General features: G+C 42.1%; 2 protein-coding genes across 4 annotated transcripts; one reads left to right on the top strand and one right to left on the bottom strand.

Annotated features, from left to right (window-relative positions):
• Window positions 1-3,345: 3,345 nt before the first annotated feature.
• LOC117457208 (vascular endothelial zinc finger 1-like) lies at window positions 3,346-14,993 on the bottom strand. 3 transcript variants are annotated; one of them, XM_071205313.1, is made up of 7 exons: window positions 14,887-14,993; window positions 8,946-9,838; window positions 7,600-7,669; window positions 6,815-6,983; window positions 6,285-6,326; window positions 5,650-5,715; window positions 3,346-5,479 (listed from the first exon to the last, which is right to left on the bottom strand). In XM_071205313.1, the coding sequence occupies exons 1-7, from the start codon at window positions 14,917-14,919 to the stop codon at window positions 5,112-5,114; spliced, it is 1,641 nt and encodes a 546-aa protein (XP_071061414.1). In that variant the 5' UTR covers window positions 14,920-14,993; the 3' UTR covers window positions 3,346-5,111. The 3 variants fall into 3 exon arrangements, with proteins under 3 accessions (XP_071061414.1, XP_071061415.1, XP_071061416.1); XM_071205314.1 differs by lacking the exon at window positions 5,650-5,715; XM_071205315.1 differs by lacking the exons at window positions 5,650-5,715; window positions 6,285-6,326.
• A 3,268-nt stretch (window positions 14,994-18,261) lies between these two features.
• On the top strand, window positions 18,262-19,362 carry LOC117457856 (gap junction delta-2 protein-like). The gene has a single exon (XM_034098100.1). The coding sequence runs from the start codon at window positions 18,262-18,264 to the stop codon at window positions 19,360-19,362; it is 1,101 nt and encodes a 366-aa protein (XP_033953991.1).
• The last annotated feature ends 3,992 nt before the right edge of the window (window positions 19,363-23,354 follow it).

Consider the following 23,354-nt stretch of genomic DNA (forward strand, 5'->3'; position numbering starts at 1 on the left):
ATAGTAGGCTAGGAAAAATATTAATAATTTTTCTAGTAATTTGTAAATGGGCTTTTTTGTCCAAGTCATGTTGAAAGAGTTGGAAACTCAACAAAAACACCAGCTCAATTCAAATCCACGAACTAGTCAATTATGCTAATTATACAAACGTTTCATACTATCATACAGACGTAAACCTAATTTAAGGTACAATTGTCTTTATAGGTAGTAAGCATATTGACTTGTGTCATGTTCATTTGTTTGTATAGTGTGATGGGGATTCAATCACCGACCCTCTACTACTACAACGTGGGTTAACCACTTGATGCCAAACAAAGACACGCCACAGCCCCGAACATTTTGCAAGTTTAATAGTTAAAGAATGAAAAAACACCTAAATGTTTTTGTCGTCACATACAGACCATGGTTTGGCACAACATCCCCTACAATCCACTCCAATGAGCGAAGTCACAGAGGCACTTTCATCGTGAGCAGGCCAACTGAGCCAGTGAGCCGGTGAAGACACGGAGGAGTCTGGAGGAACATCCGTACGGAGCGGGGACTTCAGCAACCACCTCCCAACAAGCCCAACTAAAGCTAGGAAAAGCAACGGAGGAGGGGGGAGGGGGGGGCGCATCTCGAGGGCAGGGGGTCAGTCTGGAGATTCATCTGAAAAGTATCGACTCTCCTCTGTGGGAATCGGCATGGACAGTCCACAATCATGTTTTATCGTTTTCTTTTATTTAGACAAACCCAAATAAAAGGCACATAAAACATTGCGCATATGTTTACATAATTATTCTCAATGGACATACATTTAAAAAAAATGTAGGAATGTTTTACCTTTCTGCTAATCAGAAAGCCTAGCCTTTGTATATACAAAAATTACCGTTTGTTAATGTTCTAATACAAAAAGATTTATAAAAGGTTATTTTTTTTCCTTGCATGTGTCTTTCATAACTAACATGTCCTCTGATCTAAATGGTTTGTACACAGATATACATTCATTTGCCTTCACATCTGCCAAATTCATCATACAAACTTCACAGAAAATAAAATGAAATCTTCCAAATCAATATTTGGCCAAATGTGTTTCACATTAGGTTGAAGTCAAATTAAAGAAATGAAACCAGATGGTTAAATATCAGTTACAGTTACATGACCCAAATACATATCTCAATTCATGTTGAAAGTTGTTCCTGGAGTAAGAGAACTTCACAATCATAATGTTGTAAACAAAAAAAAGCTAACAGTTTGGTTGCCACGGGGCCCGGGCCGTCTGAACTGATGAAGGCTTCCCTCACAAAACGATTCCCTCACACAGCACATCGAGAGGAAGAAGCATCGACGTGTGGAAAAGTCTTGCAAAGTATTTCAGGCACACTTGTTTACGGCCACTGGAGAAGGACAAATGACACGGCGCACTTCCTTCCATTCTAATTTTTTTAGTGTTTTGTTTTCATAAAAAGTTACTAGCCTTCTAATTATGGTTTTGAACTCAAACCTACACTGGACAAGCTCCGTCATCCACATGCAACATTGTAAAAATAAAATAAATCATATAGATGGGAAATTCATTTCAAAGATCATAATGTCGGTACACATACAAGCGTTTCCCTCGGTGGCCAGTGTTGGCATGCACACAATAAAACTGAGGGGCTGCCGAGATGCAGATGCAGCCGGGAGAGCTGTCAAATTAAATCATTTGCATTCCACCAAATAGAAATGCCCCTTTAGTACCACTCCTCTGTAGTGTGCACATCCTACAGTTTGCTGCAAGTGCTTCAGAGTTCCTGTTGAGAAGAAAGGAGCTTAACCACCAACAGGCTTCAGGTCTACGAACTACTCCCACCCACCAGCGGAGAGTGGGGCTTTATGTGAGGCTGGCTCGGAAACAGCTGAGGCTGAGATCACAAGAGGCTCAACATGACAGGAGCACGTCTTCAACACATGCAGGCGGAGTTACAACGTACACCGTTACCGTCTGCTCTGATGTCAAGGGGGAGGAATGAGTCATTCACCTGGAGATGAGTAAACATGGCGTACTGCCATTTGTGTTAATGCACGACAACTGCCTTATGTTTAGCTTTGGGACTATGATAGGACTGCTATGCACAATATCTCAAAGTTATTATACAAGTGCTTCCTCCCACGGTTGTCCGTGTCTGTGGATGCCATTTGAAAAGGTTAGTGTTTCAGTTTTAAAGATGATCAAATGGCCGACACCTTTCCCAGTAACGCCTGGAATGAAAAGCCCGTATGAGTGTGGAGTCGATGAATCCTACTATGCGTCTCTGACATGCCAACGTTGAGTGGGGAATAGAGCCTCCTTTGTGATCACAGCCTCAATTTTCCAGTGAAGATGAACTGCCAGGATTACAAATATAATCCCAAACAATAAAATAGCACTGAGCTATGCTAGTGCGGTCTACAGAGAAACACAGCTTTAAAAGGATATGGCTGGAGTTCTCTCTTTCGGTGCAGAAACACCCGCCAACAGCTACGGCCTCATATCGCTAACACTTTGCCACAGAACCGTACGGTTCACACTGCGTTCCTTCAATTAGAATAATTACATAAACCTTGTTTTTTCCCACCAATAAATCTTTGACAATTGTAAGGAGTAGGTTGAAGGATCTGAAGAGCACATGCTCAGTGTTCATGCATTCGAAGAAGCCATAGCTGCAGAGCATTCTTGTTCCCATGTTAACCCTTTCTTTGAGGGACTTGATGATGCAAAGGTACCGACACCAGCCTTATCCTTCAGTTGCTGCTCGTGTCTCTCCTCGGATGGACGGCCACATCAGTGACGTAGTTCTTGCATTGCTAGCCTGTGGAAGTAGAGGTGCTCCCTCTCCCACGGCTCAAAAGGCAATCAAATAGTGTTTCATATTTACAAAGAAATGGCCATGTTTTTCTTTTAAAGACTATTCTCAGTAACCTTCCTGAGTTGGACTGACAGTGATGGGATCCTAAACCTGCTGAAGTAAACAATATCAATGAACAGTTCACTTAGGGACTGCTTTCATGACAGGGAGCCACTGGGTAGCTCTCTTGACCTCTACAGTTTAAAAAAAGAAGAAGAAATCAATTCAAATGTAAAAAATGTTGACCTCTGATAATACTGCCATTTAAAGGGCAACCGGAAAGGGACACGCTTTGAGTACAAGACATTTCCTCTTTGTTGTACCTTCAACTGTCGTGTCCTGATATAAATACATACAAACATTCCCAAACAGATGTCACTAGTGTCGAGTAACCAGCCGTGACCACTGACTGCTTTCCAGCCATTTAAAAACATAAACACGGGGGGGAGGGGATAGTCGATGGATCTAAAACAGCCTCTGAACCGTCGACTCACCCCCCCCCCCCCCCCGAAATGGAAGCTTTGTTTTTCTTTCGTTAAACTTTAAAATACATAAACTATCAAATACTGATAAGTCCACTAAAATAACAACGGAAACAAACTAAACCTGCCTGAAGAGGAAGCATGTAAGTACAACTCCAATACACTTCAGGCTTAAGGAGCTTTGAGACAAAGCCTAATGGAGGAGGGTAAAGTATCACCCACGTTCCAAGTCAGATGCCCAGTCGAAAAGAATCACTTGCCGTTCACTGTTAGGAGATCGACACCGTCCTTCAGCGGTTAAATAAAAGAGAGAACTCTAAAAGGGCGAGCGTCTCCACAGCATATAATGTGTTTAATGCCAACACTGCTGCGATAAGCTCGCCCTCAACTACCTGTAATAGTAAAACCTACTACCCGAGTTTGAAAAAAGGAGTAGGCAATGGATAAATAAAAACAAATATGGTGACAACGTAGCAGCTGATATTGTAGTAACTGCCCAATAATTTCAAACTAAAGTCAAAGGAAGTCTTTTGGTTTTAAAGGAGTGTAATGGAACCTGTTCGTGTAACGCAAAGACATGTAACAGAAGCGGATATTAAGGGTAGAGGTGGCTTCTAAGGACACAGAGATCAGACTCCTCCGCATAAGGCGCCATTTCATCTGTGTTTCAAAAAGGAGAGTAGTGTGTCTTATGAGGGTTTAATGGTGTTTATGGTTTTCCCCATATCTTTTAAAATATAGCATTTCGGGGGAAACTAGTTAGAAAATCTTTGGCATAAAATGGTCATTATTTACAGAATATCTGCGGAAAGTGTCCAAAAACATCCGTCCGTTAAGCGTGTGGCTGGTGAGATGCTTCGGGTTGTTCGGGCAGTCGAGGAAACCAATTCTAATTATCGGATAAGAAAGTTCCTTCTTCTTCTAAATGGTTCACTTGTTAATGTGATCTTTAGGAGCCTTTGCGAGCCTTTATGGAGCTTACAACTTGACATCACGTTCTCCATCGGACGAAGGAGACGAGGCCACACTTAAAACTGTCTTTGAACAGACAGTGGGTCAAAGCTCAATAAGGAAAGGAAGTAACTCATTTGTTTTGTCAAACCAGTTTCTCTGTTCATGTTTCAAACGGGAATGGCCCTCAGAGGTCCGACCCAGGCGAGTGACACCCGGACCCGGGGAGAGCAATATGACGCATGATTAGAGAGCATAAGAACTGGGTCTGTCAGAAAGGTTTAAACCGAGACATCTTTTCATCCGAGCGCGTTGGGCGATGTTGCTCGACTTCTTTACGGTGGACCTGATTTACAGTATGTTTGCATCAATGTGATGAAGTATCTTAATGTGACAGGTAATACATTTCATGGGTAGCAAAAACAGAAACTCACTTCGATAAAATATCTAGAATTGTCCTATATTACAAAATCTAAAATAAAGATGATTTTAAAATAACATACTATGAAAGATAAGTGGTTAAAGTCTCTCGTGGAAGGCAGCTTACATTATTCCATCTGCTGATTCTCTGCAATGAGAGACTGTCGCAACAGTGTGTCTCCGTCATGAGTACGAATATAGCAACTTTTTTTTCTACTTGTACAAATAAAATAAAGAATGCGTCACCCCCGCAAATAGCAATCATTTGTTACCATCTATGAGTTTGTGCTACATTAGTTTCACCCTTTTGACTCGTCCAAAGGAACACTTGCCTAAGACTTGACGTGCTCGTCTATTATTTGGCAGCTAAAACATTATCAGCGTTTACATAAGCTAAAACAGAAAAGAAGCTCTACCAAGGAGGGGAGGAGGGCAGGACTTGGGATAGAAAAGGCATGCTATCCATGGGCCTCATGGCGATGTTGAGGGGCCCGGTGAGATTCATGGACATGGGAGAGGTGATGGCCACGGGGTGAGCGATATTCATGTGTGCCGTCGTGGGGATGTTGATGGAGGTCAGGTTCACGGGGCCGGTGATGGTGACGGGGTGCTGCAGGTTCATCTGTGACGTGATGTTCACCGTGCTGGTGGCGATGTTCATCTGAGCAGCGATGGTGATGGGGTTGCCGAGGAGGCCTCCGCGATTCAAAGCCGAGGTGATGGCCGCGGAATGTGTGACCGCCGTCGTACTCGCCGAGTTGTTGTGCACGTTGTTGGCATCTGTTAAAACAAAAAAACGAAATTGAGATCCGGTCGACCGCGTGGGAATATACTACCCCTCCACAACGGAGAACAGCCCTCTCAGCTCCGTGGCTGTTTAGCTGGGGTCACTGAAAACGCCAATGAATCATTAATATGTCAACTGTAGGAAAAGTGTTGAAGAAACCTACCTCTGTGAGAGTTGTCAATTAGGACTTGGAAGGAGTTATTTAAAATCTCTCCTACCGTCAACTCACCTGAGGGGTAAATTCAAAAAGCAGGATCAATAAACTAACCAGCTAACTGTCCATTTGCTTTTATTCAAAAACGTTCATTTTAAAAACAGGTATACATTATGACGGACATCTTTAGCTCTGTGTCCGCCTAAGGCTGGACACTACACTGACAGACTGCCAATTTGATCAGTGCAGATGAAGTTTTTGTAAAACATTATAATTGGTAGATTTTGAGGACAAGTGTGCGGACAAAACAAATTGAAGTATCAATCTGGTCAGTTAGGACAGATATGTCAGTTGGGTAACACGAGAGGACCTCTGAAGAGAGGCCAGGTAGTGTGCAGCTAGCTTAAGTGTTATGGTCCAGTTTGTGGTTAGTTTAATTGATCTACTGATCCCGCTTCATGAAATGTAACCTTAGTTTGGCAAAAACACTAGATCTTCGATACAGAAAACCCTAACTACATCAGTCCTCTGGAGAAAAAGAAATGCTTGTGCACACGAGCGACATGGTACGTGAAGAAAAACTGGCCACTTGTGTTTTGTTGAATTCAGTGTTTAGGGGGTTTTGCTACGAGCTACTGGATTACCTTTTCGTGGCCCTGAGTGGTTCCACTGCCAGTCACTTATGCCTATTCAGAAATACAGACACATATGGGGTTACATTGGCACAGGGCAGCAGTGTCCTCATGGGGGAGTCAGACTGTGTTGCAGTGTGGGACTGGTGTGGTAAATATTAAACATTCTTCTCGTGGGCCGATTTACAGACGTCTCGTTTCCAATGCAAGTGGATTGGATAAAGTTATTTTGAGCCCAATGGCGTCACGTGTCTGTCACTGAGGTTCTAGTAGCAACGTTAAGCCACTGGGAACATTTGCTTCAATGCCCGGCTCACTTCCTGGGGGCTTGGAACAAACTGAAGCAGCTCTGAGGCTCATTGCCCCCTGTACATTCAGCACTACTGGGTGAGTGTGGAATGAATACAAACAACCCACATCAGAGTGATGACGTAACGATGCAAAGCAACAACGGAATGTGTACAGATTGTTGTTGTCCGTCACAGCTCCAGCTCGCCAACCGATTAGATGTTAAACTGAATAATGATGAGATGATGGCCTACCTTTATTGTTACACGGGTTGCTGAAGCTGGCCTGGCCGTGCGTCTTGAGGTGACTCGTGATGTAGGCAGCGCTTAACATTTTGCCGCAGATGTTGCAGGTCACTTTGCCTTCGTGCCTTATCATGTGGGAGCGCAGGCGGTCTTTGGTCGCAAATGCAGAGGTACAAGCCTGGGACGAATTAAAAAAACAGTCAATTGTTTGGATTGGCGACAGGAATACACAAACAAAAACACAATGTCATCTCCTGGTAAGCTCTTACATTAATTAAATTAAGAATGCAACACAATTCTTTAGTTCAATTTCTTGTCCTGTTTTTGATTTGTTGATTTATGTCTTTTGCAAGAGCCTGACCCTATACATTTATATTTAGAATGACGTGTTTAGTACATGGATAAAAACACTTGTAATAGTTGTTAATGTTTTCTAATTCAGACAGAGATAAATATTGCTGGATGCTTCTTTCAGTTATGTTTTTTCTCCGTCATCCTCCAATCAGGTAGTGGCCATGGCGTGTTAAAAGAGCGAGCTAATGTTGCGTTGTCTTTGAATTGCAGGTTAAGCATATCCAACAAATACTGGGAGAATGCAGATCCTGCTTTTTATTTCAATTCAGAATCTAAATCCTTACACCCCTAACAAGTAGTAGATTCTGGGTGGCCTCTGATGTTCTCTAATCTGGTCGTAGGAGTTCTCAATGGCGTTGACCATCATGCATTCATATTGACACAGGCCTGAACTTGAGGCAAACATTAGAGCAACGTGCAGAGAGGACAAAGAATCTTACCGTTACTTGGCACTTAAATGGCCTCTCTGAAGAATGGACGTGCTTGACGTGACAGCTTAGATGATCAGGTCTGCAGGGTGACATGAAGACAAGGAAAACTATTGAAATCCTTCAGCTCCTTCCTTCAACAGTCCTTGTGTTCATTTACAGCAGAATTCATTTATACAGCAAGTTTTATCCTCAAAAACTGTTTGAAATGTGTCATTACCAACAGCAGTAATTATAAGCAACAATGTTTCCCACATATCTGAAACATACTTGTGGCGGTAGTCGAGAACGGGAGGGAGGGGGCGCGCTAGTGGAGCACGCTCATGAACTGTTGCCGGAGCCTCGCAGCGGGGTTACTGCTGGAGCAAACTGGTAAAGGAGGGGCCGTTGTCCACTAGTTAATCGATCGCGGGGGGCGTCGTGCTCGAGGGCGGATAAAAAATGTTTAAACCTAAATGGGTCGTGAAATATAGTTTGGCGGACGTTAATATACCCGGGCGGCCCGCCCAAGTAAAGTCTATGTGTGGGAAACAAGAACATGTTTTATTGTAAACCAAATATTGAATACACACCATGAATCCTTTAAGGCTTATAAATCTAAGGCTAGCAATTACCTTTATTTTTCACAGGGACTACTCTTAAAAGAAGCCTCTTAACCTTCAATCAACCGTCAGCCCTAATGTTCCCTACAGTTGTGTTTTGTCAATGAAAACTCAACTAACTAAGTAACATGGTTAAAAAAACAGACCTAAAGATTAAGAGAAAGTAATACTGAAATCATTACAAATAGACTTGCAATTGATGCTCGCTTAAAAAATGTTTTATGTGAACAAGGTGAACTAAGTGGAGGCTGCGAGGCTCCGGCGCTCGCAGTTCACGCGCGTGCTCCACTAAACCCCCCCCGCTCATCGCGTCTAAATCGCACACGTTCCGTGTTGTTGTCCTGTGGCAGGCAACTTCGATGTCGGGGAAACGATCTTCAATACTCCGAAAAGAAGAATCCCACCAGACTCCTGCGCCCCTCCAACAGAGGGATGTCCTTGTCCTTTTCATTATTTCAAGCGATAAAAACTCTCGATCTCCTCTCGAACTATTAAAATGTGGATGCCCTCAGCTCGAGTTCAGGGCATCAAATGACGGCAAGACGCCCCCCTGGCGGAAACGCTGATATACATTATGTCTGGATATACTAGTGCTCCCTCCCTGCAGCTGCAGACACAGATTCGGATCCAAATTTCAGTCCCTTTCCGCCTATCTCCCCTTCTCAAATATATCTCTTTAACAAAGATTAAACCAAGCAAATACATATCTAAACAAATAAACATTAGAAAGAAATTAAGAAAAAGATGTCTGCATACCGTGAGAAGCCCTTCCCACAGACGGAACAGATGTAAGGCTTGTGAACTCCGCCGTCATGGGAGCGGACGTGGTAGGTCATGCGATCCTTCCTCTTGAACCTCTGCTGGCAGATGGGACACTCAAACGGCTTCTCGTCCGAGTGCGACAGCTTGTGGCGGTTGAGGTGGTACACGTCTCTGAAGGCCTTGCCGCACATGTCGCAACCGTGATTCTTTTTCACCGGTTTGGGGGGCTTCTTAGGGACGCTCTGCTGCTGCTGCTGCTGCTGCTGTTGCTGCTGCTGCTGCTGTTGCTGCTGCTGCTGCTGCTGTTGTTGTTGTTGTTGTTGTTGTTGTTGTTGTTGCTGCTGGTGGTGCTGCTGGTGGTGCTGCTGCTGCTGCTGCTGTTGTTGTTGTTGGTGGTGTTGGTGTTGCATTGGGGTCATGATGCTGGTGCCTGTGGATGTGGATGTAGTGGCTGTAGTCAGGATTCCAGCTACAGTAGTGATGTATGAAGGGTTTCCGCTGTTCTCACGTGACCCGGTGGATATGAGCGGTACCATGGTGGGCGCTGTTTGCATCTTCTTAGGCCGTGAAACCATCTTAATGCCGGTGTGGCAGGACTCGTGCCGCCGGAGGTGGTAGCTGTCCCGGAAAGCCTTGTTGCAGTAGCCACAGATGAAAGGTGTCTTTGATTTAGGCTCCTTTTTTACAACGGCGAGTGGAGGCCCTCCTCCCCCAGTCCCACTGGCCACATTGTCTTTAAGAAGCTCTGCAGCACTGACAGGGGGTTTCTGGTCCAAGGGAATGGGCAGCACAGGTTTCTGATCAGGTGGCTCTGTTCCAGAACTGAGCAACGGCAAGAGGCTGTTCCCGGCTACGTGATGCTGGTGATGCAGAGCCTCGTTAGCCTGCTGTAATGAGAAGAGGCAGAGCAATGGAAATGGTGTTAACAATACATTTTGGTGAAATGCCTGATATTAGCTCTGTGGTAACACAAGCTCAAGAGCGTTTCACTTGTTGTCCTAAGGCAGAAAATACATCAACACATACTCTCCTGGTGAATGTCCGAAGCTTCTATGTATCATGAAAAACAGCAGGTGCTAACAAGTGACTTAGGCTGCGGCCCCACGAGGACGAAAACGGCTAAACGCATAGGATTAACGCAAACGCAATCGCAAACGTCTTCCGTCCACATGCAATAATTATCCGGATAGTGTCTGCCCACACGAGACCGCTCCGTTTAGCTCCAACCGCTGGGGAAGCTGCAGTACATATGCAGGAGCCTCTACGTGGCGCTGTAACTTCCTCCACAAAAGCAGCGAAGAAGCATGGTTGTCATGGTTGCCCTTCTGTTTATTCTCCGCGGTGGGGGCCGAGGGAACCGGGCAGAGTTTTTCGCCAGTCAAACGTGTATTAAAGTTGAAATCTTCCGGACAAAATTATAAAAGTGCCGGTCAAAGGTCTTCTTTGTTATTTATTGAGCTTTAAAACAAATGAATAACGACTCTATATAATATAATGATAAAATACACGGAGCCTCTCTTTTTCCTCCCTCTCTTCGGACAGCGTCAGTGTCTGTCTCATGCAGCAGCTCATCCAGTAATCAGTGACCCGGCCGACTGTAAAAATAAACATTTATAACTAGTTTAGGAGTTTGAGAGGTCATTAAAATAGCTAAGGGCGATGATCTGACTTGAAGTGTGTGTTTTGCTGCAGCGGGAGGAGCTGCAGGTGAGCAGAGCTGCGTGTCTCCGTCCTGTCAGATTAGACTTCACTCGCGAGAGAAAGATAAATAATCTGAATTCAGGGTGCAGTTTACTTTGACGTGGGGGTGAGCAGCAGAGGTGGGGAGAGGCGGGGCTATTGCCTCATCATTATTGCTGTAGATGTTGCACAAACAACTGTAGCATGGTCAATAGCGTCCGGAGCACGATAGCAACTCTGCGATCCGCCATTGTTGTTGTTGTTGGTGGCGAAACACTTCAGCACTGGCGCGGGGTAAGCGGAGGTGAGCAGAAGAGGTGGGGAGAGGCGGGGCTATTGCGCAATCACTATCAGTGATCTGAAAATGTCCGTATAGGGCGCACACACGGAGCTGTTTGACCCCCCAGAGAGTGGCGTATGCCTTTCTATCCACCTTGGGACCCGTTGTCGTTTCCTCAGTCGTTTAGTGCCGTATTCGGTCGTCCTCGTGTGGCCGAACGGTCTATATGACACTAAACAGTAACGCAAACGACCGAATTCATCCTCGTGGGGCCGCAGCCTTAATGAAACTTCTACAGTCATCACGCGTCTGCCTTCAGCTTTGCAGAACAAAGTTAGGTCAGTTTAACGTCAGCTGTGACAGCATCAGAATACACCGTGGAACACTTCATATTTATAAATGTGGAGAACACTAAACTTTGGAGTGCTGAACTGTCCCCAGTAAAGAAAACATAAATATAACAACTAAAAGAAAAGGGATTAAAAACACAGTAACTGAGAGATCAGGACGACATAGAATCAGCACAAGAAGACAGACGGGAAGTTACCCTTTCAGAGTAGGGGGTTGCATCACCCGATACATATAATCAGTTTCTCCCCAATAAACACATGGCCCCATTCATCCTATAAATAAATAGGAAATTCATCTTTATGAGAGCAAAAACTCATAACTTTCAACGCACAGGAGGCAGTTTAGTCACAGATTCAGCATTCTTCATTATCTTCAAATACTACCAAGTTGGTTTGAGGAAAGGATAGGGGTTTAGGTATACATGCAATTAGAAAAATGTGTATTTGAAAGTATAAAAAAGGACAACAAGAAAAAAAGAAGTTTTAAACAATAAGTGTTTAAAAATCTACTGCTCAAAAAAATAAACCCCTCATTGTTTATTTATTTGAGGGGCGTTGCACAGAGAATGTAACCAAACGGCAGTAAAAACAAAAAGAAATATGGAGGACATCTCAAGTCTGCAGCTGCTGGCAGGCATTGTTCGATTGGTCACGGCTGATCCCCAACGGGATAGGATGAACAGAAGGTGGGGGGGGGGGGGGGGGACTTGTATGAATATTTTGGCCAGGGAGAAAGCAAGAGATTCACTAACAACTTTCTGAAAGGTCAACCCGGAGATGTGGCGATTGAGACGGCCTTGTTTTTTTCTGTAATCACCACTGGGCAGGGTTAAAGACCTGACCTGCAGCTTTTCAGGTTCAGCCAAGCATCCCAACCCGGTCAGCCGGGAGGAGGAGGAGGGGGGGGGGGGGGTCTGAGGGGGCCAGGAACCCCAAGTGCTGCTTCCCCCCCCCCACTGTGTTCTTTTATGAACGAAACAAATCTAAGAAGTGTTGCACTTATGGCCCTTTGGGGGTGTGGGGGGGGGGGGGTGGTTTTCCATTCAACTGCGGGCCCCGTCACTACTACGCCACGCAATGTGTTTTAGCGTGGCAGGGAGAGCCGGCCGTCACAGGTTGTCGACTCGCTTTTATATCCGCCACACTGTAGCAGGGAGGAATCATTACTGCAATTAGCATTTCTCCAAGCAAGCCGAGGACGACCAAATGCTCCCTCTCTGTTTCTCAGGAAGAACAAGGAGAGCGGCCTGCTGTTCTATCACGCTGTTCTGAAGATTTTGATAAAGATCTGTTCTGACAGATAAATAGTACTGAAACAGAGTCTGGAGCATGGAAATTAACGAGCAATAATAGAAAGAAAAAACCGAACAAAGTCATTGTTTACTTTCACTGAAAGGCGGGGTATAGATTCCAATTGAATAGAAAGCTATTATCTCTACAAATCTGTCTGCATCATAGCCGTATAATACATATTTTGAATTGTCTCTTTAAAACCTCCTAGATAGCAGATTACATTGAAACTCAAAACATTTCTTGTATAAGGACAATTTTAAAGTGTATTGCTTAGCTATATATCCCCCTACCAAAGAAGATTGTTGTGAAAATATTAACAAATTAGTTCAACATAACTGTACAAAAATATCTTACAACGTAGCAGGGGTTACGCTATTTTATACAGAGTTGATACAGTTATGATATAAAAAGCAACATTTATGAGGCAGTCCCAAGAGTACCATAGCTTGAAAGCAACTCCAACCTCTCAAACTTCATCATAACAGCAGAACACAATACCAAGTGCTAATCATCACCTTAGGTGAACCAAGCAGAACCTTAAGAGCCTCTTAATAGTCAAAATCCAGGTATTCTGGCAACTAACAGCATCTTTAGCAGAGAGCCAAGTCAGTGTCTAAGCGCTGTACTACTGTGTGTGTCTTGCAGTCAGATTAATGGTCAAAAGTTGGAAGTTTATTAAACGCCTAATTTGACCCCCGCTGGGCCCAATCATCTTCTCATCTAGTTTTAAGATGTTTATAAAAACGTATTTACTTGGTGCCCAGATTTTTGTAAAAGAAATGTAAGTGCTGTTGAGAGAGAGAGTGACCGAGACACACAGAGAGATGGAGACAGAAAGAAAACAGAGTGTTTGACATCAAATTAATAATTATGATGTTGTTAATCTTGCAATCTGCCTGATCGAGCCTCAAATCAGCTGTGTTCAGCCCACAATGCAGTGACCAGCTGCAGTGATTTATTTTTCACTGCAGCAATCAAAACATCACAACATCCAATCTCATATAGCTACTACCATCTTCACAGCCAATGGTGGTTATGCAGAATTATCCTGGGCTACAAATACTGACCCAACAAAACATGTTTGGTAAAAATCTTCATGATAAAAACATTAACAATTAAATACATTTTTCAGTAAAATAAATTATCAATCCGTGCAAATTGTGAAGCCCGAGCACAGCCAAAATATTAAAGTCTGTATATACATAACTGTCAGGTGCTGCAAGACACTTTTGGATTGCCCAACAACCCATGATATTACTCTATTAAACTCCACGTATATGCAAGTAGATCAACCATTTGGCACCACTGTATGTACGTACGTACATACATACTCTTCACTTGGAACACCTAAGACAATGTTACTTGCTCTCCACTTCGTGATGCAAGGCCATTCAACTTAACGTCACTTGTAACTTTTTAGAGGCTCCGTTTCATTGTCAGACTATGAAAAGCTTTCTCACGATTAAGAAAAGTTCTTGAAACAAGTTGCAGAGGTTCTATGTGTTTCCTAACAAAAGGCCACATATTACTTTAAAGTTTAAAAGGTGGCTGGCATAAAGTCTCGATCAGCTGTGACTACAGTTGCACATGATTTCCATTCTTGAGTGGTGTCGGTGGCTCCAGATTTGTTGTAAAAGAAGAAACGTTTGGAGTCTTTAAAGTGGTTTGTCCCTGCTGTCCGCGTGCTAGGTCCCATATAATTTACAGTGCTAGCTTTAGCCAACTTATAGTTAACAGACGGTTGTCTGGTGTAAGGTAAATGCTTTTAAAACAATTGTGTGCGTTGCTTCATCTGCATAATTAAGGTTGGTACTTACACTAATTCACTATCTTCCAATTATCCTTAACTGCATATTGGCAGGTATTGCCTTGGTGCAAACGAAACAAGTACCCGAGTTAGCTTACCCATTAGCAAATTAGCTTAGCATATCGAAATGCAATAGCTTGACCGACTAGCTAATTTGCTAACGCGCGCGCATCAACAGCAATAGCTCCATAAATTAGCTTTACGCTGGTTTATGTACGAAAACGCTCACACTAGGATATGGTAGCTGCACGAAATGTAACCAACGCCACGAAGGTGGCCTTGGAGACACTCCGTAGATCACAGACAGCCAGCGGTCTCGGTTCGATAAAGCTTAGCAATTTGCTAAAGTATCCCACACAGCGAAGCCAGCTAGCTAGCTGGCTAACGCTAGCACCTTTGTTTTGCTTGGCTAACTCTAATGGATTTCACAAAGTGATGCAAAAACATTTAGCAGGCAGCATATTCATACCATTTAAAAACCGCGTATGCAGTTTGTCAAAAGGACAGCTGTATTGTGCTACTTACTTGGAATAAAAAGGTACTCCAGCTCGGTTCCATTGCAACACTTAGGCTAAAATCTGCAGGAAACCTACAAGGAATCTACAACAAAGCAGCTAAACATGGCAGCTACAACTTCCTGTAACCCCCAGGGCTGAACCAAGTCCAGCGGACTTTTTTTTAGGACGTCTGGATTTTACAAAAAATACACAATCACACTTTTCCAGTTTCTTTTAAAACTCCTTAAAAGAGGATAGGCCGTAAGATTAAAAAAAAAAAAAATAAGGTTTACAACGAAAAAGTAGTGCCAGTATAATAAATATATGAATGACGTATAATAAATATATGAATGAGTATTTTTATAATTTGTATATAAACAGAATACGGGCTACTAGGTTAGGAACATATCGTTATACTTAAAATAACTATAGTACGATATATTTACTCAATATGTATTAAGAAATACTTCAGAATGAGAGATGCTTTTAATAGTAGTCTATAATTAGTAGTAGTGGTTTATTTACTTAATTCTGTCTTAAATAGGCTACTAATAATATTCAGAATCAGAAATACTTTTTTTTCAAGGTGAACATTTTCATTTGTTAACTGCTCCCCTTTAGATTAAACAATGATTACACTTGTTTTTTTTAAATAAACAAATACACTGAAGTAAACATCTTGACATTTTACTAGAATTCTTAAAAATTAACACAAATTAATTAACAAAAGTAAACATCCATAGGCCTACATCTAAAGAAAATAGCTATAGTTTAGTTTTATTAAATAATTAGGAGGGCCTGGCTTCTTGTACTGTTTTTATATACATCAGTTCTTTTAGAGTTCATGGGAGGAGGGCCTATATTACATGTGTGGTCAGAAACATATAGCTTTACAGAGATCAGCGGTTTCACGAATAAAACCAGTGGAAAGAACCTTCAAGTGAGGAGGACCCTAAACTGACTATAAAATGCAATATTAACATATTCCATTGTAAGTCCATGGTAGAGGGGAACCCAAAATTGTAACAGTCTTTCATAGGAAGGTTTCTTATGGAGGAAAATGACCCAGAAAATGACCCCCCCCCCCCCCCGCTGTCTCACGGTGAGATAACGCAGGTCATTCCTTCCTGCATGCGGTCAGACTATATAACCACCACGACCCCTGGTAGACCCCCACACACAACAACAACAATAAACACTAACACCCTGTTGTGCAATACTACTTATGTGCAATATAGTATATATATATACATCGTAAATAACTGTGCAATATATACTTCCACCTTTAATACTTTCAACTTGCTGCTATATTTTCAAAAATGTTACTGGTACTGGATATGTATTTTGGAAGTGCTTCTTTTCTTTAAACTCTCAACAATATGTTAAACCAAAAGGAAAATTAGGAATATAACGCTTGAAAGTATTATTTATACAATCAGTTTTATACAATCATATTTATTGGAAATTATGAAAATGGAGTTCACCCACGGCAGACGCACATCAATACTATCCAGTGACGCAACATTAATCAGACCACGAGTGTAAGTGCAGTCGTATTCTCTTAGTACCGCAGTTGTCTTTTCCTAAGTTCTGATGAATTTTCCTTCACATAGTTCCTTGACCCCATGTTGTTTTTCAGTGGGGTTGAGACTTCTGGTTCTGATCCGTTTGACTTTGATACAGTTGGTATTTACATCTGGATGACCTGTGTTGTTTAGTGTTGACCTCACATGCTGCTGAAGCGTATCCATCCCTTCACTTCATGTGCACAAGTAACAAGGACCATCATTAACTGAGCCTTAGGGTTAGGGTTTTGGGTTGAATGGAGAGGTGACACCTGCCGGCGCAAGAACATATTTGTGGCTTCATCTGGAAAACAAAGGAAATGTAAAATGATTAATTCCCCTCTAACTTGTACCTTTGGAGCGAGCTAAATACTGAACCGTTGCATAAGCTTGAATTGTGTCCCCTTTCTAGCTTGTTCCAAACGCTTTTTGTCTGACTGTTCCCGGCTGTTCAGAAGAGGAAAGCCAACCCCCCTGTCCCATTTTGTTTTGAAATCTTTGTTGCACTGTACATTGCCAGCCTTTGTAGCCACATAGCACAATGCCAGTTTCAGATAGACTGGCTCAATATGTGTGGTCAGCCTATTCTCCGTTACCACGCTCAACAGGATTCATTTCATCAACAATTTAAAATTAAAAATAGCCATGCAAACTGCATGGCGAAGGCTTCTTTGTAAGGATTTATTCTGGAAAGCTCAATTTTACATCAAGGTGAGTTCAAATTTCATTTAGTTACCCTTCATTTGTATATGTCTTTCTAGAATGTTGGGCACCTGAAGTCCAGTTTTTGTGATTTAGACACCGACAAATTAGAGATAATGTTTGAATTGAAATCGTTTTAGCTTTATTCATAAGTAGTTATGAATAAACATAATTTCCGGAACAGGATTTAACAGTCTAGTGTGTTTTATTTAAGTGGATGTATTGGCAGAAATGTTATATAATATTCATATCTAGGTTTTCATTACTGTATAATCACCTGAAGCTAAGAATCCATGTGTTTTTGTTAGCTTAAAAGGAGTGATTTTTATAGATTGTCTGCCATGTTTAGAAACCGAGAACAGACAAACCTCACTCTGAATTTAGACAGGGACTTTCACGTTCTAACGTTACCTGAAGGCCACAGTCGTTTCTCTACGCACTTTATAGGGGGGGCTGAGCAATGGGATATTTATAAGAAGGAAAGCTAAAACATTTATCTCTCTGCTCAATTTATCTTCAATCGGACATTTATCACATTAGCAATGTCAGACCTTAACTTTCCTTTCAGTTATCATTATTGTTGCTTTTAACTGAGTTGAAGACGCACAAGTAAACATGGCAGACAATGATCAGAAATATATATAGTGTGATACGCAGTATATGTAGTTTCTTTCAGTGAACGCCAGCTAGCTTCTAAAACTGTGATAAGAGCTTGTACGTTTTCTGAAACCAGGATATAGAACTATACTCCTCAGTGAATGGAGTTCTCAGTCGTCATGAATGGGGTCGGATGTCAATATTCCTTTACTCCGTCTTCAGTCACCTCCTGACACCTGGTTGAAAGCCCTATGTAAAGCTCTGAGAAATATTTTTGTTAAACAAATACTCCTAAAATCAAGGCTGGACTTTTGTGTTGACACAGTTCACCGTGTTACCATGAACATAACAGCCACGACTGAACTGAACTGAACTGAAAAGCATTTTCTTTGTGCAAAAAAGTGGGGTAGTAACATTAACATTAAACATTTCAGACAGTGGGATGGTTGCAATGACATTCTTTCTGCTTAAAAATAAGGGACAGAAACATTTAAAAAACCTTGTTGACATTTTCTTTTAATTTCTCTCGAAGGTAAGCCATGGGTGACTGGTCCATACTTGGCCGCTTCCTGTCCGAGGTCCAAAACCACTCCACAGTGATAGGGAAAATCTGGCTAACCATGCTGCTCATTTTCCGTATCCTGCTGGTGGCGCTGGTTGGTGACGCTGTCTACAGCGACGAGCAGTCCAAGTTCACCTGTAACACACAGCAGCCCGGCTGCAACAACGTCTGCTACGACACCTTCGCTCCTGTTTCGCATCTACGCTTCTGGGTCTTCCAAATTGTGCTGGTCTCCACCCCTTCCATCTTCTACATAGTCTTTGTTCTGCATAAGATTGCCAAGGATGAGAAGCTGGATGGCCAAAGGGCACAGGTGATCGCAGAGAGCCTCCCCCGACAGAGACACATGGGTAAGGATGGGATGGAGGCCCTGAGGGTCAACATGCCCTCCTACTGTCCCCACTACAGGGAGGAATGGGATGTGAAGGACAGGGAAGGAGTCGAAGAAGGCCCTCTGGAGGAGCATTATCGCGAAGTAGGGGAGGACCCCACCCAGCAGTCCAACCAGGTTCTGCTCATCTACATTATTCACGTTTTACTACGGTCTGTCATGGAGATCACTTTCTTGGTGGGTCAGTACTTCTTGTTTGGATTCGATGTGCCTCAGCTGTACACGTGTGAGACCTACCCCTGCCCCACTCGTACAGACTGCTTTGTGTCTCGTGCCACAGAGAAAACGATCTTCTTGAACTTCATGTTCAGCATCAGCCTGGGTTGCTTCATGCTCAACATCGCAGAGCTCCACTACCTGGGCTGGGTCTACATTTTCCGTGTCCTCTGCTCAGCCTGCTCCACCTGCTGCAGTCAGGAGAGGGACACCGTCAGACTGTACCCAAACCACAACCCCCTCCTGCTGCAGCTCAAGCATTCTCTGAGGGGCCAGCTGGTTCTGCAGACCCCAGCAGCTCTGGCCCCAGAGAAGACTGGAGGTCTGCTCGCACATCCTCCAGCCATCTCCTTCGAGACAGACTCAACTGTGGAATGCACCTCCAAGAGAAGTACAGAGAACAGAGACAAAGTCAAGGTGAAACTAGCCAACATGGCCAAGCTGGGACGGACTAAGAAGTCATGGCTATGAGAGGCACATTTATTTTGTCACGCCTTTACATTTGAGAAAAGAAAGGACCCTGAAGGCCTGAAGCATACCCTACATGAACATGTTTATGTCGGCACTTTGAGCTATAGAAAGTAAAATCATTTCAACTTTGACCGGGATTACCATTAAGATAACAGCTGTATGAAATGGAAGGGATAAGTAGGGGGTGTAATGACAGAAACAAAACTAACTGGCGGATTTCCCACAGGGATTACATAAGACATTACATTGCATTTAGCTGACGCTTTTATCCAAAGCGACCAACAAAATACAAACTTGAAGAAAACAGAATCATATAAGTACATCAGGTTTCATAGAGCTAAAACATTTCAAGTGCTACTCAACTGGCTTTAGGTAAGCCAGTCCTTTATTAGTATATAAGTGCTTTGTTAATAGTTCTATCGCTCGAAGTGGAGTCGAAAGAGATGAGTTTTCAGTCTGCGCCGGAAGGTGTGTAAGCTATCTGCTGTCCTGATGTCGATGGGGAGCTCATTCCACCATCTTGGAGCCAGGATAGCAAACCCACGTGTTTCTGCTGATGGGAACTTGGGTCCCCCTCGCAGCGAGGGTGCAGCAACAAAGATGCTTAAGTGTCCCCGCTCCATGATACATAGTAATTGTATTTTTTAACCGTTTACCTATTTCCATAATCTACAGTTGTACAAGAAAACTATTTAACGTTTTGTAATAACATGCAATAATTGAGTGGAATGCCAACCAAGCATCACAAAGAGAAAGTCAAAGCAACTCCAGGAAGAGCATGGGGAGATTCAGGAGTGAATGGAGTGTGCTCTGTTGCAACATCTATCCACTTTCATTTTGTCCAATCAATATTTGTCTGACAATTTATGTACATTTCTGTAAAATGGAGAATCTGATATTCATATTGACCTCGAACAGCAGTTAGGAAGTAGGAAAGTAGCCTGGCTCTGAATTTCTATTTCTGTTTTTCTAAGTGTACAACCGAGTGCAACACTGAAGTTCTTGCTGAATGATTGTTGTGTTTCCACTTTCTCAATTATGACTTTTAGCTTTTTGGTGTTGCTGTTCTGGACAGCTCTTAGCATGTTTGTCTTCCGTTGTGGTTCTTTTGAAGCATAATGCACTCTGTAGTTGCTATAGACTGAGTTTCTAGAAAGCAACAATGTTGAAAACTGGACTTTGAGTTAGGATCTATAGCCACCAAATCACGCAGAATATAAGATGTTTTTGGGATAAGATGAACTGATTGTTTTATATTGCCAATAGAATGGATTTTTATTATTGCATTAAAGGACAATGGTGTACAGCAACATCTCACAAATCAAGCGTTTTCTTGAGTATCTTCCTCCTTCCCCCCCCCCCCCCCATTGTTGGTAGTAGAGAGTGTTTCTGGATAAACATATTTTAATAATAAAATGTAATGACAAATGAAAGAGAATCGTGCATTATGCCCATAGACTGTATATATAGATAATGCCATATGTTCAGTCTCAGACTTTGAAATCCCCGATCCTCACATTTGATCTTAGATGGTGTGACACAGTTTGTCCTGTAGGTGGTGCTCTAAGCTTGCAGTTACTCAACAGCTTTCATCTAAATCAGGGCTGTCCAAACTTCATTCACTGGGGGCCACATGCAGAAAAACATACGAAGGTCTGGGGCGCTAGCTAGAGGTGAGGTATATAGCCTCATAACTTAAGTAATAAGTTAACAAAATCAGTCAAATGTAGGTAAATTATGCTTGATACTTCAATATGCTTTGAGAAAAAACCAGCCTCCATCACAGCTTTCAATAGGGTTTTATTTATTTTGTCAGATAACGAATTGGCATCTCATTCGTTAAAACAGTAGCCTCAGATCATTATAATAAGTGCAAATATAAAGGGTGTATTTCAATCTTGTTATGCAAATAAGTTATTGGGCTTTAATTGACAGAATGTATTTGAAAGGGGGCCTTTTTAACGGATGAACTACTGTGTAATATATGTTTGGATATATATTTAAGAAGTACAATATAAGAAAAGCTGAGGGCCAAATAAAAAAGGACAACAGGCCGCAGTTGGCCCGCAGGCCTTAGTTTGGACACCACTGATCTAAGTGAAGGATCTTTCTGTTGGGGTCCCAATGCAAACCCACTGCCCTTTAGTCACCACTGATGTTATCCATCTCTTGAAAGCAGACATTATAATCCACATTGGACAAATGTCTCTGCCAATACAAAGTGATGTCATGTAACAAGTGCGTATTCAACGTTCAAAATGACCAAATCATCTCTATTCATGACTGTTTTACAGGCAGGCATTTGCGAGAATAATAAATAAGGAGTACCAAGATCGTCGACTTAACTTCATCAACAGTTTGACGTTTATATTCCAGAAAGAGTGTAGCTTATTCCGTTTTGTTCTTCTAGTTATGTTTCTGAACCCATTGTGAGTGGTGACCGTATGGTGGTGACAAATATCAGCATTTCCTGGCTAATGGTGTCAGCAACATTATCATACATATATGATCCTAATCTCTATGGTATCAGCTCAGTGCCTTCAGTGCATTGATCACATTTACAAGTTTTATCAAACTGAAAGACATTTAAAAAGTTTGTGTTTCATTGACACTTATACATTTTACTATATAAACATACTAACTCTTAATCAAGAATCAGAGAGTCATTCTCCAACCTGTCATAACAAAAACGAAATGACTCTGCTATGGTAAAGCTTATTATGGAAAAAGCCCCGTCACTTTATCCCTCCCTTTATTTTTATTTTTTATTTTGTAGATTTTCTTTGCTAACAACTTTTCATTTGGAAATAGCTAAGCTTTTGTTAAACTGGTATTGAAAGAACACAATTGTATACATAGTGAGAGTTATTTTACTTTGAGCCACTGGTTTGTTTTGCTTTATTTAGCTGCTTTGAAGTGCATATTTTGAATCTTTTCATTTGTCTGTCCTTTACCATAATGACCGTGTTCAAGGTTGTTTCAATGTCATTGTACGATATGCAGTCGACCCTATTTCCTACACAATGACTGTGGGCTGGGGACCGTCCAGCAGATGGCAGGAGAAGTCTGCAGGAACGGGACTGCTGCTTTAAAATCCTCTGTTTGTGTGAATATGTAACTGTTCTTGAGGATTTTCTATTGACTGTTAAATCAAACTTAATTTCTTTAAAAAGGTGCTTTAAAGGTCCCCTATTATACTGTTTTTCATTACTTTATTATAGGTCTTAGATATATACAAAACATGTCACTGAAGTGTTCGGCTCAAATTACCAAACAGATAATTGCAGCATTACCCATAATCCCCTCTGTTTCAGCCCTGTTTCAAAAGTACTGTTCTTATTCTTGTTTTGCTCGATCTCAGTGCTGCATTTGATACTATCGACCATGATATCCTATTGCAAAGACTAGAGCACTTAGTTGGCATACAGGGAACTGCTTTAGGCTGGTTTAGTTCCTATCTATATGAACGCTCTCAGTTTGTACGTGTTAACGATGAATCTTCCACGCAAACCAAAGTTAGCCATGGAGTGCCACAGGGCTCAGTGCTCGGACCTATTTTGTTCACATTATATATGCTTCCGTTAGGCAATATTATAAGGAATCATTCTGTAAACTTTCATTGTTATGCGGATGATACTCAACTATATTTATCAATCAAGCCTGATGAAATTAATCATCTAAATAAAATTCAAGACTGCCTTAAGGACTTCAAAACGTGGATGACCTTAAACTTTTTGATGTTAAACATGACCAAAACTGAAGTTATTGTACTTGGCCCGAAGAATCTACGAAACAAATTATCTAAAGATATACTAACTATGGATGGCATTAATTTGGCCTCCAGTGAGACTGTAAGGAATCTTGATGTTATATTTGATCAGGATTTATCCTTTAACGCCCACATAAAATCAATTTCAAGGACCGCCTACTTCCATCTACGTAACATTGCAAAAATCCATATCTTGCCTCAAAACGATGCAGAGAAACTAGTC

Source organism: Pseudochaenichthys georgianus, chromosome 13 (assembly GCF_902827115.2).
Source record: "Pseudochaenichthys georgianus chromosome 13, fPseGeo1.2, whole genome shotgun sequence".
NCBI classification, from domain to species: Eukaryota; Metazoa; Chordata; class Actinopteri; order Perciformes; family Channichthyidae; genus Pseudochaenichthys; species Pseudochaenichthys georgianus.